The 12,207-nt window shown below is 45.1% G+C and overlaps 2 protein-coding genes across 2 annotated transcripts; one reads left to right on the plus strand and one right to left on the minus strand.

Annotated features, from left to right (window-relative positions):
* The first annotated feature begins 3,392 nt into the window (after positions 1 to 3,392).
* On the plus strand, positions 3,393 to 5,739 carry LOC307238701 (tubulin alpha chain-like). The gene is made up of 4 exons (XM_080011807.1): positions 3,393 to 3,607; positions 3,920 to 4,142; positions 4,367 to 4,515; positions 4,648 to 5,739. The coding sequence occupies exons 1-4, from the start codon at positions 3,605 to 3,607 to the stop codon at positions 5,617 to 5,619; spliced, it is 1,347 nt and encodes a 448-aa protein (XP_079867933.1). The 5' UTR covers positions 3,393 to 3,604; the 3' UTR covers positions 5,620 to 5,739.
* A 1,431-nt stretch (positions 5,740 to 7,170) lies between these two features.
* LOC307241754 (aquaporin-4-like) lies at positions 7,171 to 10,310 on the minus strand (the record flags this gene model as incomplete). Its single annotated transcript, XM_080015973.1, has 4 exons — positions 7,171 to 7,443; positions 7,624 to 7,704; positions 9,668 to 9,832; positions 9,924 to 10,310. 4 exons carry the CDS (start codon positions 10,308 to 10,310, stop codon positions 7,171 to 7,173), a joined length of 906 nt encoding a protein of 301 aa, XP_079872099.1.
* Between the last annotated feature and the right edge of the window lie 1,897 nt (positions 10,311 to 12,207).

Consider the following 12,207-nt stretch of genomic DNA (forward strand, 5'->3'; position numbering starts at 1 on the left):
CCCTCCAAAACAGCTTTTATTTCGTCAACGAGGCACCGGCATCGTGCTGAGAATAACTGCGGAGCGGAACCGAAAGTCTTTGATCACATATTACACTAATTGAGACATCAGATGAACAAGAAGATGTACTCCGGGTTTGATTTGGGACAAATAAAAATTAATAAAAGCTGATGGTAATAAAGCAGCTTAGTGGCCTTAGCAGTGGTATGTTGACAATATCTGCACAGGTTTATTCTATCTATATGGCTGTATATACAAATGTCTATTTATATGGAAATAAACACACCGATATCAATTTCTACACATAATTGACTTACTTGGTGTGTATTTATTAGGGCATGAATCTGCAATCTACGATCTAGAACAGTGGTATTCAAACTGTAGGAGCAAACTGGAGGAGCCCAAAACAGTCCAAAACATAGTCTGTATTTGTGTCCTCCAACGGCCAATGTCTTGTCGCCGCACATGGAGTTCGCTTGCAGCTGCGGCGGCAATGGTAGAATCGTGGTTTAAAAAGTTGATGAAATGTCTCTGAGCGCAGTGTTTAGTCCACAGAGACACCGTGTGTCTTCCAATGTCTTCCCTATGTATTGCTCCCTGCAGCTATATTTATCATTATTATTGTCCTTGGCATTTTTTGGGCTAAAAGTGTCTGGAACACGACAACTGCTAAACATACATTTGGAGCAGGAATTAGTGAAAAACCGATGAAATTGTACTGGAAGTAGCAGAACGTTTGTGCATCACCGATACGCCCAGGTTCTACAACTTCCGATCGGGTGGTGGAGCGAAACCAGATTGAGGAGCAGGTCTTTATGTGCAGGTTGTGGCTCTGGGGGGTGGTATTCTCATCGCTCTGTCGTGGTTGCCTCGGGGGGAGTATCTGCGCTGGGTCGAGACGACGTGACATAACACCCATCATTCCGTTTGATATTTTATCTCTTTTGCCCTTTTTGAAAATAAATGCATTCTGTTCGCTAATCTAACCCGGTGTCGTGTCCCTCCTCATTTTGCGACATTCGAGCCAGTCGTAACAAGGGCTGGGCACCAAAACCCGGTGCCAATGTGGCCCCACTTCCTATATGAATCACAACATAGATTTAGGTGTCATTTAAATCCCTGAGCCGTGGATTGAAATATTTGCCCTCTGGAGCGCCAGAAAACGTATTTTAATCGTCACTGATATGCAGATGTGCGATAAACGCAAAAAAGCAAAAGACTGAAACGGGATGAATAAGAAACATATTTTATTTTATCTATTTATATTTCATTAGCACCTTTTTGCCCCCATCATCCTGTGTGAAGGCAATAAAAGCTACAAATGAATGTGACCGCTCAACCTGGTTTACTATGAACTACATTATTGTTTGGACTTTCGTCAAGTCCTTGAAGACCTAAGGGTGTGCCCGGCGAAAAACGTTTCAATTCCACTGATCGAGAGAATGTGTGTCACTGTGCCAGTGGACTTTCCAGACGTCCGGATATAGACGTTAACACATGCAGGCCACCAATAACGAAAACAAAATGGAACCTTGGCTGTGGATTTGGCACAGTCCACTATCGACCGGTGGGCCCAACAATGTCCATAATGCAACACTGCATTTGCTTTTTCCTCTACTTGGACAGTATTTTATTTTGGAGGCGGCTCCTCGCCTATTCTACATTTCCAGCTTGTAGTTTGATTCTTTAATCCTTTCTTCATGTTTGCTGTACGTAAGTATGTGTAATATCTTGAAGCATTTTCCCCCCTCCCTCCGTGCGACCTTGCCGGCAGTGTTTTGGTAGAGGAACGTTACTCAAGGTTTTCATGCATTTTCTGATTTCCCATTGCATTTGGGAAAGCCCCGACGAGTGGCAAAACAACAGAAACAGAGAAACAACAGACACATGCGTATAGTGTCGGTACTAAAACCCAGTTGTCATGGCAACACATTATGCCCCAAACTGTTGGGGTAAACCAGTGCGTAAACATCCCCCCTGTGGCTTTGGCGACCGGAGGGGGGGGGCATCGTCAAGTGAGGTGTTTGTGATGTCACAATTCTCTCGCTATGCTGCCGAGCCTTTGGAGGGGCAATATTACGGTGGGATGTGAGCCGCCATTCAACGCAAGACGAAGAGGAAGAAGCAGGGGGTGAGCTTCAAACTAATTCCACTCCTACCACCCACACAGACATTTCTCCCAATGTTTTTAAGTTACTATCGATCACCTCGCAGTTACTAATTGTTACCCCCGTGTTGAATCTTGCATATTCATGCACTGTTCCTATAACAGAAACGTATATTTTCACAATATTTTTCTTACCTATTCCCAACGTACTGTTCATATTCGACAGTCACAAAAAGTTGCAAAAAACAAATTGTTTCTGATCTGTGATAAAGGGAAAGCCTTAAGATCTGCCCTTTTTTGTTGGTATGTTCATATACCGTATCTTTGTCACCAAGACTACAGTTAAATATGTTTTTTAAAACTTCTTACAGAACGAAAAATAAATAAATACCGTAGTCCCCCCCCCCTAAAAAAATGATTTGGGATCAGTATTTCACACATAGCAATGATCTGTAGGTTAAACAACCCTAAACCACATTCAAACTGGCTTCAAACCCAATCCGAAAACGTATCTCACAGTTGAATCACCCCCTCATGGCCGTCGGACGGAACCACGCTTCGCAAAATGCGTCAGGGGAAACGGGGGCGCCCGTCTTGCCAGTACAATAGCGACTTGTTCGGTTTGTTCGGTCAGCTGGACATTTACACCATGTTCAATGAATGAGAGTGGGAGGGAAAAAAGAAACATCTTACTGCCATGTTCCAGTTCTAGCAGCCGGCACTACGATCGGAAGTTACGTCAGACTTGACTTAGAACTAAGTAAACATAAAATAATGAGGTTATTAACGTCCATCTTAGATGTCACCAAATTCACTATTATATATATACACATATATATACATATATATCGTATAATATATATAATATAATAAGTATATTCTGTAACCCCGCAGTGGGACACAGGTGTAGACGATGGAGTGATTAGTAGCGATGAAAAGTTTGTCCCTTTTTGGAGATTCGAACTCTTGACGAGTGACTCGGTAAAAGAGCCGTTCCATTTTCACGACTCTTTGTCCGTTGGGGTCCGTCGGTGTAAAGGGGGTCGGGAGACTCGGTTCAGGCCCAGTTGTGAATCAGCCACATTCGGTGTGAATGACTTGTGCCAAATGCCTCTGCCATTTTCCGAATAAATGTGATCCTCGGTTATTTCTGCGCGACTCCGTCGGAGAGTCGAGTCGAGTCGAGTCGAGTCGAGTCTCGGTGGACGAGCGACCCCTCTGAGCCGTTTCAAAGATGTGTTCGCCAGGAACGAATCGTTTGCGAGTCTTGCATCCTTAGCAGCGATCGGCGGAGGCTAAAAGCTGCTGTGAGCTGACGTCTGCTCGTCGTTTTGGGTTTTTATTTTTATTTTTGTGGTGAGGAAGTTCTGTTGACTTTGTGCTTTTATTTTCCACCCACGGTTTGAAGTTATTTCACCCTCCTGTTTGTAGTTGTGTCGCTTCAAAAGATCGGTCGTCGCTTGGAACGAACTACCTCTTAGACCTCAAACTGTCAGCATGGTAAGTTTTGGCGCAGAGTAACCGTTTTTTTTTTTTCCCCTTTCAAGCAATTGTGTCTTATCCACTTAATTGTTCTTGTCTCGACTGGTGGTTTAAAAACCAAAAAAAAATACGATCTGGAAGTGCTTTAGTTTACACTAATAGTTAGAAATGTCAGAACAAATTTTGCCGAATTGTACATGTGCTTCACAATTACGGAAACACCCTTAAGTATGACGTGCAGTTGATGTCGTCATTGGCTAAATTGAACTCTATGCGTTCTAATTTGAGTGCTTGTAAGAGCTGAGTCACTGACTGTTTGTTTTCGTACAGCGTGAATGTATCTCTATGCATGTTGGCCAAGCTGGTGCCCAGATGGGCAATGCCTGCTGGGAGCTCTACTGCCTGGAGCACGGCATCCAGCCTGATGGACAGATGCCCAGCGACAAAACCATCGGAGGAGGCGACGACTCCTTCAACACGTTCTTCAGCGAGACCGGCGCTGGAAAACATGTTCCCAGGGCTGTGTTTGTTGATCTGGAGCCGACAGTCATAGGTAAGCCGGTTTATCCATTTGAATGTGTCCATTTTGAATTGGAAGTGGAAGCTTTTTCTTATGATTCAAAGACCATTGCCACCAAGTCATTATTGACCCTGCATGGTATGACTTATACTCTGTATGGAAAGTGTCACATTCTCTTGGCTTTTCCCCCTCTCATGGGAATAATTTTAAGCATTTGTTGACATGAACATGAAACACGTTTTCTGTATTTTATCCAGATGAGGTGCGGACAGGAGCCTACCGCCAGCTGTTCCACCCTGAGCAACTGATCACAGGGAAGGAGGACGCAGCCAACAACTACGCCAGGGGACACTACACCATCGGCAAAGAAATCATCGACTTGGTTCTCGACAGGACACGCAAACTGGTAAGCAGCACAACTAGTCCAGATATTCGTCTTCAGATGACTGCTGATCAAACCAGCTCTCAAAGGAAGTCACTTTCAACGCCAGAAATGTAAAAACCGTGTGACGTGTCCTGGCGCTTGCACCCTTCCCAGGCAGATCAGTGCACTGGGCTCCAAGGTTTCCTCATCTTCCATTCCTTTGGTGGGGGAACGGGCTCTGGCTTCACCTCTCTGCTGATGGAGCGCCTCTCTGTGGACTACGGCAAGAAGTCCAAGCTGGAGTTTGCAGTTTACCCCGCTCCTCAGGTGTCCACAGCCGTGGTGGAGCCCTACAACTCCATCCTGACCACCCACACCACCCTGGAGCACTCAGACTGTGCCTTCATGGTGGACAACGAGGCAATCTACGACATCTGCCGCAGGAACCTGGATATCGAGCGTCCGTCTTACACCAACCTCAACAGGCTGATCGGTCAGATCGTGTCCTCCATCACTGCCTCGCTGCGCTTCGACGGCGCCTTGAATGTGGACCTGACTGAATTCCAGACCAACCTGGTGCCCTACCCGCGCATCCACTTCCCCCTGGCCACCTATGCCCCAGTAATCTCGGCCGAGAAGGCCTACCACGAGCAGCTGACTGTGGCTGACATCACAAACGCCTGCTTTGAACCGGCAAACCAGATGGTGAAATGCGATCCTCGCCACGGCAAGTACATGGCCTGCTGTCTCCTGTACCGGGGCGACGTCGTGCCCAAGGATGTCAACTCTGCCATCGCCACCATCAAGACCAAACGCACCATCCAGTTTGTGGACTGGTGCCCCACAGGCTTCAAAGTGGGCATCAACTACCAGCCCCCCACTGTGGTTCCCGGAGGAGACCTGGCCAAGGTCCAGAGGGCCGTGTGCATGCTGAGCAACACCACGGCCATCGCCGAGGCCTGGGCCCGCCTGGACCACAAGTTTGACCTGATGTACGCCAAGAGGGCCTTCGTCCACTGGTATGTCGGTGAGGGCATGGAGGAGGGGGAGTTCTCTGAGGCCAGGGAAGACATGGCTGCCCTGGAGAAGGACTACGAAGAGGTGGGCACCGACAGCGTGGGAGAGGAGGAAGAGGGAGAAGAGTAATGAGTCTTTCCTGTTCCTTAAAGGAAGCTGAACACCAGAAAAGGAGAAACGGACTATATTGGAACGCATTCCATTTTAGATAAACATCCCGTAGAGCAATGAAGAACCTTCCTGCTTCGTCTGACCCATTAAACCAATTGAATAAAAATAATTCCTGTGTTTGTATTTAATTGCTTGACAGCAGATGACAATTGTATGAAATAATCTGGTGCTGAGGATTAGTTTTACTATTTTTGGAAGGTGTGGCATATTCTGTGTACAGTACAAGAAATTTTTTTTTAAATGAGATTGCTAGTGCCACCTCCTGGTTGATGGAAGTAAATGCATCTACATTAACCCAATGTCAGTCAAAAATTGCAGTCTTTAAGCTTATACATAGCTTGAAAGTGCTGTGATCACAATGATCTTGTTTTATTTTCCTGATGCAATCAGGCTACAAAAATGTCATGTCATAGCAGGTGATATTGGTCGCCAAGTTCCCGTGTTTGGGGAAACTGAAGACAATGTGCGCATAGAAAGTAATGCATTGTCGCCCGGTGCACGGGCTTAACAGTTACTCACAGGATTCAGAACAGATTTCTCATGTTGCTATTTATGAATTGGTGGCAGATAAATTCAGCCGATATTTCACACAATAGACTGAGGCGAGTTTGAAGGGCAGTTTCCTAAAAGCGTCGTCAAATTCCACGCTTTGTATTGTTAAAGCGACCTTTAGCCAATCTGGGGAAAACTGATCTAGGTTTATGGCTCACAAATAGATAGAATTGTGCAAGTTTGACAGTTCATGCTTTTACAATTTGATTTCAAGCGAAAGCACAGTATCTAAAGGGAGTACAACCAGTTATAACATGAAATTACAATAACATTGCCAATGTCACATCTGGCTTTCATGGAAGGTGGATTCCTTCTCAAGGTATCTTCCATTTCTTTCCACCAGTGATTAAGGATATAAATAAATTTCACTTGACTAGAGAGTCAAAGGAACCGTACAAATAGCCAAAAATACAATATGCTATATGCAGGAATTTAATTCACTTTCTCGAATTAGTTCAATGTCAATATACAGGAAGTCAGTAAACTCCCTCCATCTTAGTAATCGCACCCCTACTGAGTAGCATATCCACCTAAACGGCATGCAGTACAGCTATTATCTAATATATAATAACCTCAAATCCCCTAGATTGCCTACTGTACTCTCCAGTTGAGTAGCCAATCAGGGTTTGCCTTATTTACAAAGAGCCACACCCATAACCCTGAAACCACAGCCACAACCAAACAGGTGTTTTGTATTGGGCCTAGGCCTAGAAAAAACCCGGATATAGAATTCTATCCATTTCATATTTTTTCATACAAATTTTATAATCTGTTTAGTATACATTTCAAGGACCCAAAGAATCATAGTTTTTCACACAGATCAGGTGTTAGTTTCTCCTACTCCATCAGTCTCTTTGTGGTGTACAGCTGAGGTGGAGGCCGGTCTTACAGGAGGTCGGTCTCTTTCAGCGCGGGGTGGGTGGTGGTCCCCCGCCCTTCCTCATCGCCCCTGACTAGTCATACGGAGGACAGCACCTCGCCCGACGACTCCCTCCTCTTCTCCACCCACTCGCCGCGCTCCATGTCCATGATGGTGAAGGGCAGCTCCTTGGCCAAGTGATCGCGATCAGCGGTGAGCCTGGCCTGCACCTCGCGGTATTTGTTGGAGGAGAAAGGAGCCTTGGACAGAACCTCAGAGTAGCGTTTCTTCAGCTCTGGGTCAGGACAGAACAGGTACTCGTAAAGAGCCGCCGCCAGCACCCCGCCCAGCACTGGACCCACCCAATAGACCTGCCACAGAAACGCCCACACACACATACACCTTTGTCAATGGCCGTGCCCCATGGTGCAAGGGCTGTTAAACAACCACCATATACAAATATAGATCTTATTTATTTGGTTAAGTGGACATCGAGCTTTAGTGCAAGTACATAAGCTAATGAATAATGAAAGGAACCATTCATATATTACCCAGTGGTTGTCCCAGCTCCAGGTGACTACGGCAGGGCCGAAGGAGCGAGCGGGGTTCATACCGGCCCCAGTGTAGGGAATCTGAGGAAAAAAGGGGCGACAAGCACACCATGACTGAGAAAGACAATTGCGCAATGCAATCTCGGGATTGTAGATCAAGCCAGAGCCCTTTCATTTCACCTGAGAAAACTGTAACGCCCTCGTGGGCCGGGAGAGGATGTGTACCCCAGACATTGAACTGTTAACAATCTTCTCCTGTAACTGCCTCGTGCATTTCAACAGCTGTTTTTCACGATTGTTTAAATAAATCGGCGAACCGAGAATAGTGACAAACCAGAAGCTCGCATTATACATGGCGAGGATGTTCAAATTGTCGACACAACTATTAAAAAACAGGGTTACCCACTCTCAACTAAGGTTCAATATGAACACAAGAGTCAGTTGTCAAGGGGCAACAAAAAATGTATGTAATGCGGAAGCTTAACTCTTTGTGCCTGTGATACTTTATGTAATATTTAACAATCATTCATTGAAATTCTTATACCATTTTCACACCAAAATAAGCAGGTCGACCCCCGCTTAAAAAAAAAAAAAAGCTCGGGGCAATGCTGGAGCTCCCTGCGGTGCACGTGCGGGTTCTCCGCCGTGGTCCCCACGGCGCCGTGGTCCCCCATGCGGAAAAGAAGTCGATCATTCATGATTTTGATTTTGGATTCTGAATCAGATATGAAGTAATGGAATGACACACAGATATTCCTGACTAATTATGCGCCAACGTACGAAACTTCAACGCGCGTCGCATCGCGCTGGTAAAGGGGCCAAAATTAGCGGTTCGACCCGGGTGTGCTGTTTACATCAGAGCCGATCGGCGGTGGAGCCGATTAAAACTCACGTCTATCGCAGGGTCATTTCACCCGGGACGGAGACCCGGGTTTTTCCTTTACCACTGATGTCAAATGTTAGAGGGTGTTACTGGGTTTTTGGTGCAGTGGGAAGAGGGTATTATTTTCTCATCTATTTGTTGGTTTAATGGGTTGTCTGTGAAGGACAAGAATAGCCTCAACGGTATTAAGAACGTCTCCTCCAGGATAATTGGAGCCCAGTAAAGAGACGCGCGCTCCCTCTGGGAGAGACAGAAGGCCCAGAAAGCAAAAAGGAATTATCAGCCAGTCTAACCACGTTCTGTCCAATGAATTCACTGTAATGGCCTCAGGCCGGCGTTATCATGTGCCCCGTAGGAGAACAAACCGTAACTCTTGAGTCCTTCATTCCTTCTGCTATCAGGCTACTAAATGACCACAGTTGTCATTTTAAATGATTGCTCCATTCTTTTAACTCCATTATTATAGGAACTAGAACAAATGGTTTATTTTATTTACTGCTGCTCGTTTATCAACCCATGTTGATCTGTTGCCTTTGACATATAACTTTGATATAACCTTGCCCGTGAGTTTTGGAGTTGTGTGTATGACCTGGGGAAGCTGCAAATGAATTGCCCTTCTTGGGATCATTAAACCCCTTGAGCCCTCGAGGTCTTGATCATACTTACTCTAGAATCTTGCTGTGAGACATATCACTGTAGATCACAACGTGTGCCACTAAGTGAGTCGTCTAAACTAGCGTCCATCCAAAAGCTTTCTGGTTGGCACTGGCTTGAATAGATAGAGATGGCTTGGTCTGCCAACTTGTTTAGGTATAATTCCTTTGTTTTATCGGCCAAAATAAACACGAAACCGGATTGGACAAAAGTGGGTATAGAGTAGAAAAACACAGAAAGAAAACAGTATTTTGGTATTCCATTCAATATTGTACTTAAGTAAAAGTATTAGTGCTTTTATACTGAATATACTTAAGTATGAAAAGTAAAAGTATTGAATTGAAAAGTAGCATAAACCCATAAATAAGAACAGTTGGGTTGATATTGTAGACAATGCAGAAGAGTAGTACAGAACAAAATTGGCCTAAGGTACATTACGAACAAATACGTTAAATGTACTTGACAGAAAGTGTTAAATTACGTCAATCTGGTTTGCAGAGTACTCACGGCAAACAGGTGGCCGATGCACACAGAGAGGCCGATGGCGAGGGAGGGGGAGCCGCCGAGGTCACTGCGCTTGGGGTCGCAGGTGGCGAAGACAGTGAAGACCAGCTCGAAGGTGATCATGAGCTCCACCACCAGGGCGTGGCCGGCAGATATACCGGGGTTCACCTGGAGGAGGGCAGAAGCTTGATATGAATGATCTGAAACCAGGGATCTCCATCCCGCTTTAACCGTGGACCTCCTCTGTGGTCCCTCTCACCTTGGTGACCCCCAAGCCTCCTCTGACAAACCCCGGCGTGACCCCGTAGAGTATGGCCGCGCCCGCCATGGCGCCGAGGCACTGGGCCAGCACGTAGAAGATGGCCTTGGTCAGGCTTAGCTTCCTGGTCACCACCATGGCGGCGGTAACGGCCGGGTTCAGGTGAGCGCCGCTGATGTGGCCGACGCACTGCGCCATGGTGGCGATGCTCAGGCCGAAGCAGAGCGAGATGAGCACCAGGTCCGGAGGGCGGGGCTGGTCCTCGCCCCCCGCGGGCCAGTTGATGGTGGAGCCCAGGCTCAGCAGAACGAACAGGAGCACGGCCAGGAACTCGGCCGCCACGCAGCGCCAGAACTCCTGCGTCCAGACGCCTCGGAAGGCGGTCATGGCTCTGCTTCCACCGGAGAGCGCTGAGAAGCGGATGGCTGAGGGCTGGAGACGGCAGCAGGTGGCCGACTGGGACCAGAACGTCCTGCGGGGAGGACGGAGTGGGGGAGGGGGAAAGTCCTTTCAGGCTGCGACTCGGATTGGATTGGTGAAATGTTTAAAAAAAAATAAAAAAAAAAAGTGTACAATACAAAAAAGTTTATTTTTCCTCTTAACACCCACCAGCCTGGGCCGTATGTTTGACAGCCCTGTAAGGAATGCATCTCGCGGGGACAGTTGCAACGGGGAGCTCACCAACTCACACTATTTCAAAGTAATGCAACTGTCCTTTCTCAGCTTTTTGGTTTTTAAATACAAGGATCCAACCTATATTTATTTCGTGTTTGGGTGAATAACACGCCACGAAAAAAAAACTTTAAAACAACAGCCTCAGACAAAGGAACTGGGGGAAGAAAAATTGCAGTTGGAGCAAAAGGAGTTGGAGCAAAATAATATTTGCGCAATATTCTTAGTATGAACACTACTTCTCACAAAGACTACGCGGTGGGAAACGACATGCATTTGGCTTGTTTGCTTTTTTGAAAATGTTACTATTTAATTGTTCTCACCTCGTGTAAAACACTTTGAGTTACATGGATGAAAGACGCTGGACAAATAAAGGTTATTATCATTGGTAGTACTGTTAGTGTTGGTATTAGTATTTATTATTATAAGGCGAACGTTAAAAACAACGAACAAATTGCTGTTTTCTACTTACGATGCAACCCAATTAGTCCCAGTGGAAGTGGAGCAGAGAGTAATGTGTCATTGTCATTTCAGGGAATGTTGGAATCCGCGCCGCCGCCCTCAGGTCTCCACTATTAATTAGTGGCAGCGGGACCTCGGTTTACCACACTTAGAATTATTACAATTAGTTGGGGGGAAAAAAAAAGATCGAAATGTCTCCAAAGCACCGAGAGCCCACTCCTCCAGGGTCTCACTCGCAGGGACCATTTCTCCCCCCCAAAACAAAACGGTGTCCGCTGCCTCCTTACCTCAGACACCCCAGCGTCCCCTCGGTCTCCGTCATGTCTGGCTCGGGGGCGCGGTTCGCGTGTGCGCGACTTTATGGGACTGGAAGCCTGAGCTGGTGCGTCCCTCTTCCTCCAGGGTCACCTCGCCCATCACAGCTTGACCTCCATTGCCAAACACACACGTATCTTATATATATATATATATATATATATATATATATATAATTACTTTTTAGATTATTTGTAATATGTTAATAAATATCGAATACACTCTATTATATTATATTATATCATATTATATTGTATACTGTATATTATATATAATTCTTGAATTTCCCTTATCAACAAATCTAAATAAAGTACGACCTTAACTTATAATGAATACTTCGTTGTCTCCAATGGGCTATTTGTTTGGCTGGCAAGCAGAGTACACATCTCACAACAACTGTACAATACATATACAGTATACAAGTATGGTATACATATACAAGACTCGGTCAAATACACATAAAACACATACAATTTTCAAGATAATATGTGTTTAGAAACAATAACCAAATTAGAAATTTGAAATTGAAATATATATGGTTATACTCTTAACCGCATAGACTCTTAACCACAAGGTGTAAATAAGTTCAAGTTCAAATAACTAGAACATTCTGTAATATATTGAAAATACACTATTATATTAAAGCATTAAGGTAGTGTTTGTGAGAACATGTTTGATGGAAAAGAATGTGAAAACATGAGCATGACAACATATTGATTATATTGTAATCAAACAGAATTTACACATATTTAAGTATATCAAGTATATATATATATATATATATATATATATATATATATACACATATATATATATTTATATGTATATATATATT

The sequence above is a fragment of the Zeus faber genome, assembly GCF_960531495.2.
Source record: "Zeus faber genome assembly, chromosome: 1".
NCBI lineage: Eukaryota > Metazoa > Chordata > Actinopteri > Zeiformes > Zeidae > Zeus > Zeus faber.

Coding starts and splice junctions, on each gene's coding strand:
- LOC307238701 (XM_080011807.1), top strand. Junction 4,143..4,366: donor TCTGGAGCCGACAGTCATAG/GTAAGCCGGTTT, acceptor TATTTTATCCAG/ATGAGGTGCGGACAGGAGCC. Junction 4,516..4,647: donor TCGACAGGACACGCAAACTG/GTAAGCAGCACA, acceptor CACCCTTCCCAG/GCAGATCAGTGCACTGGGCT.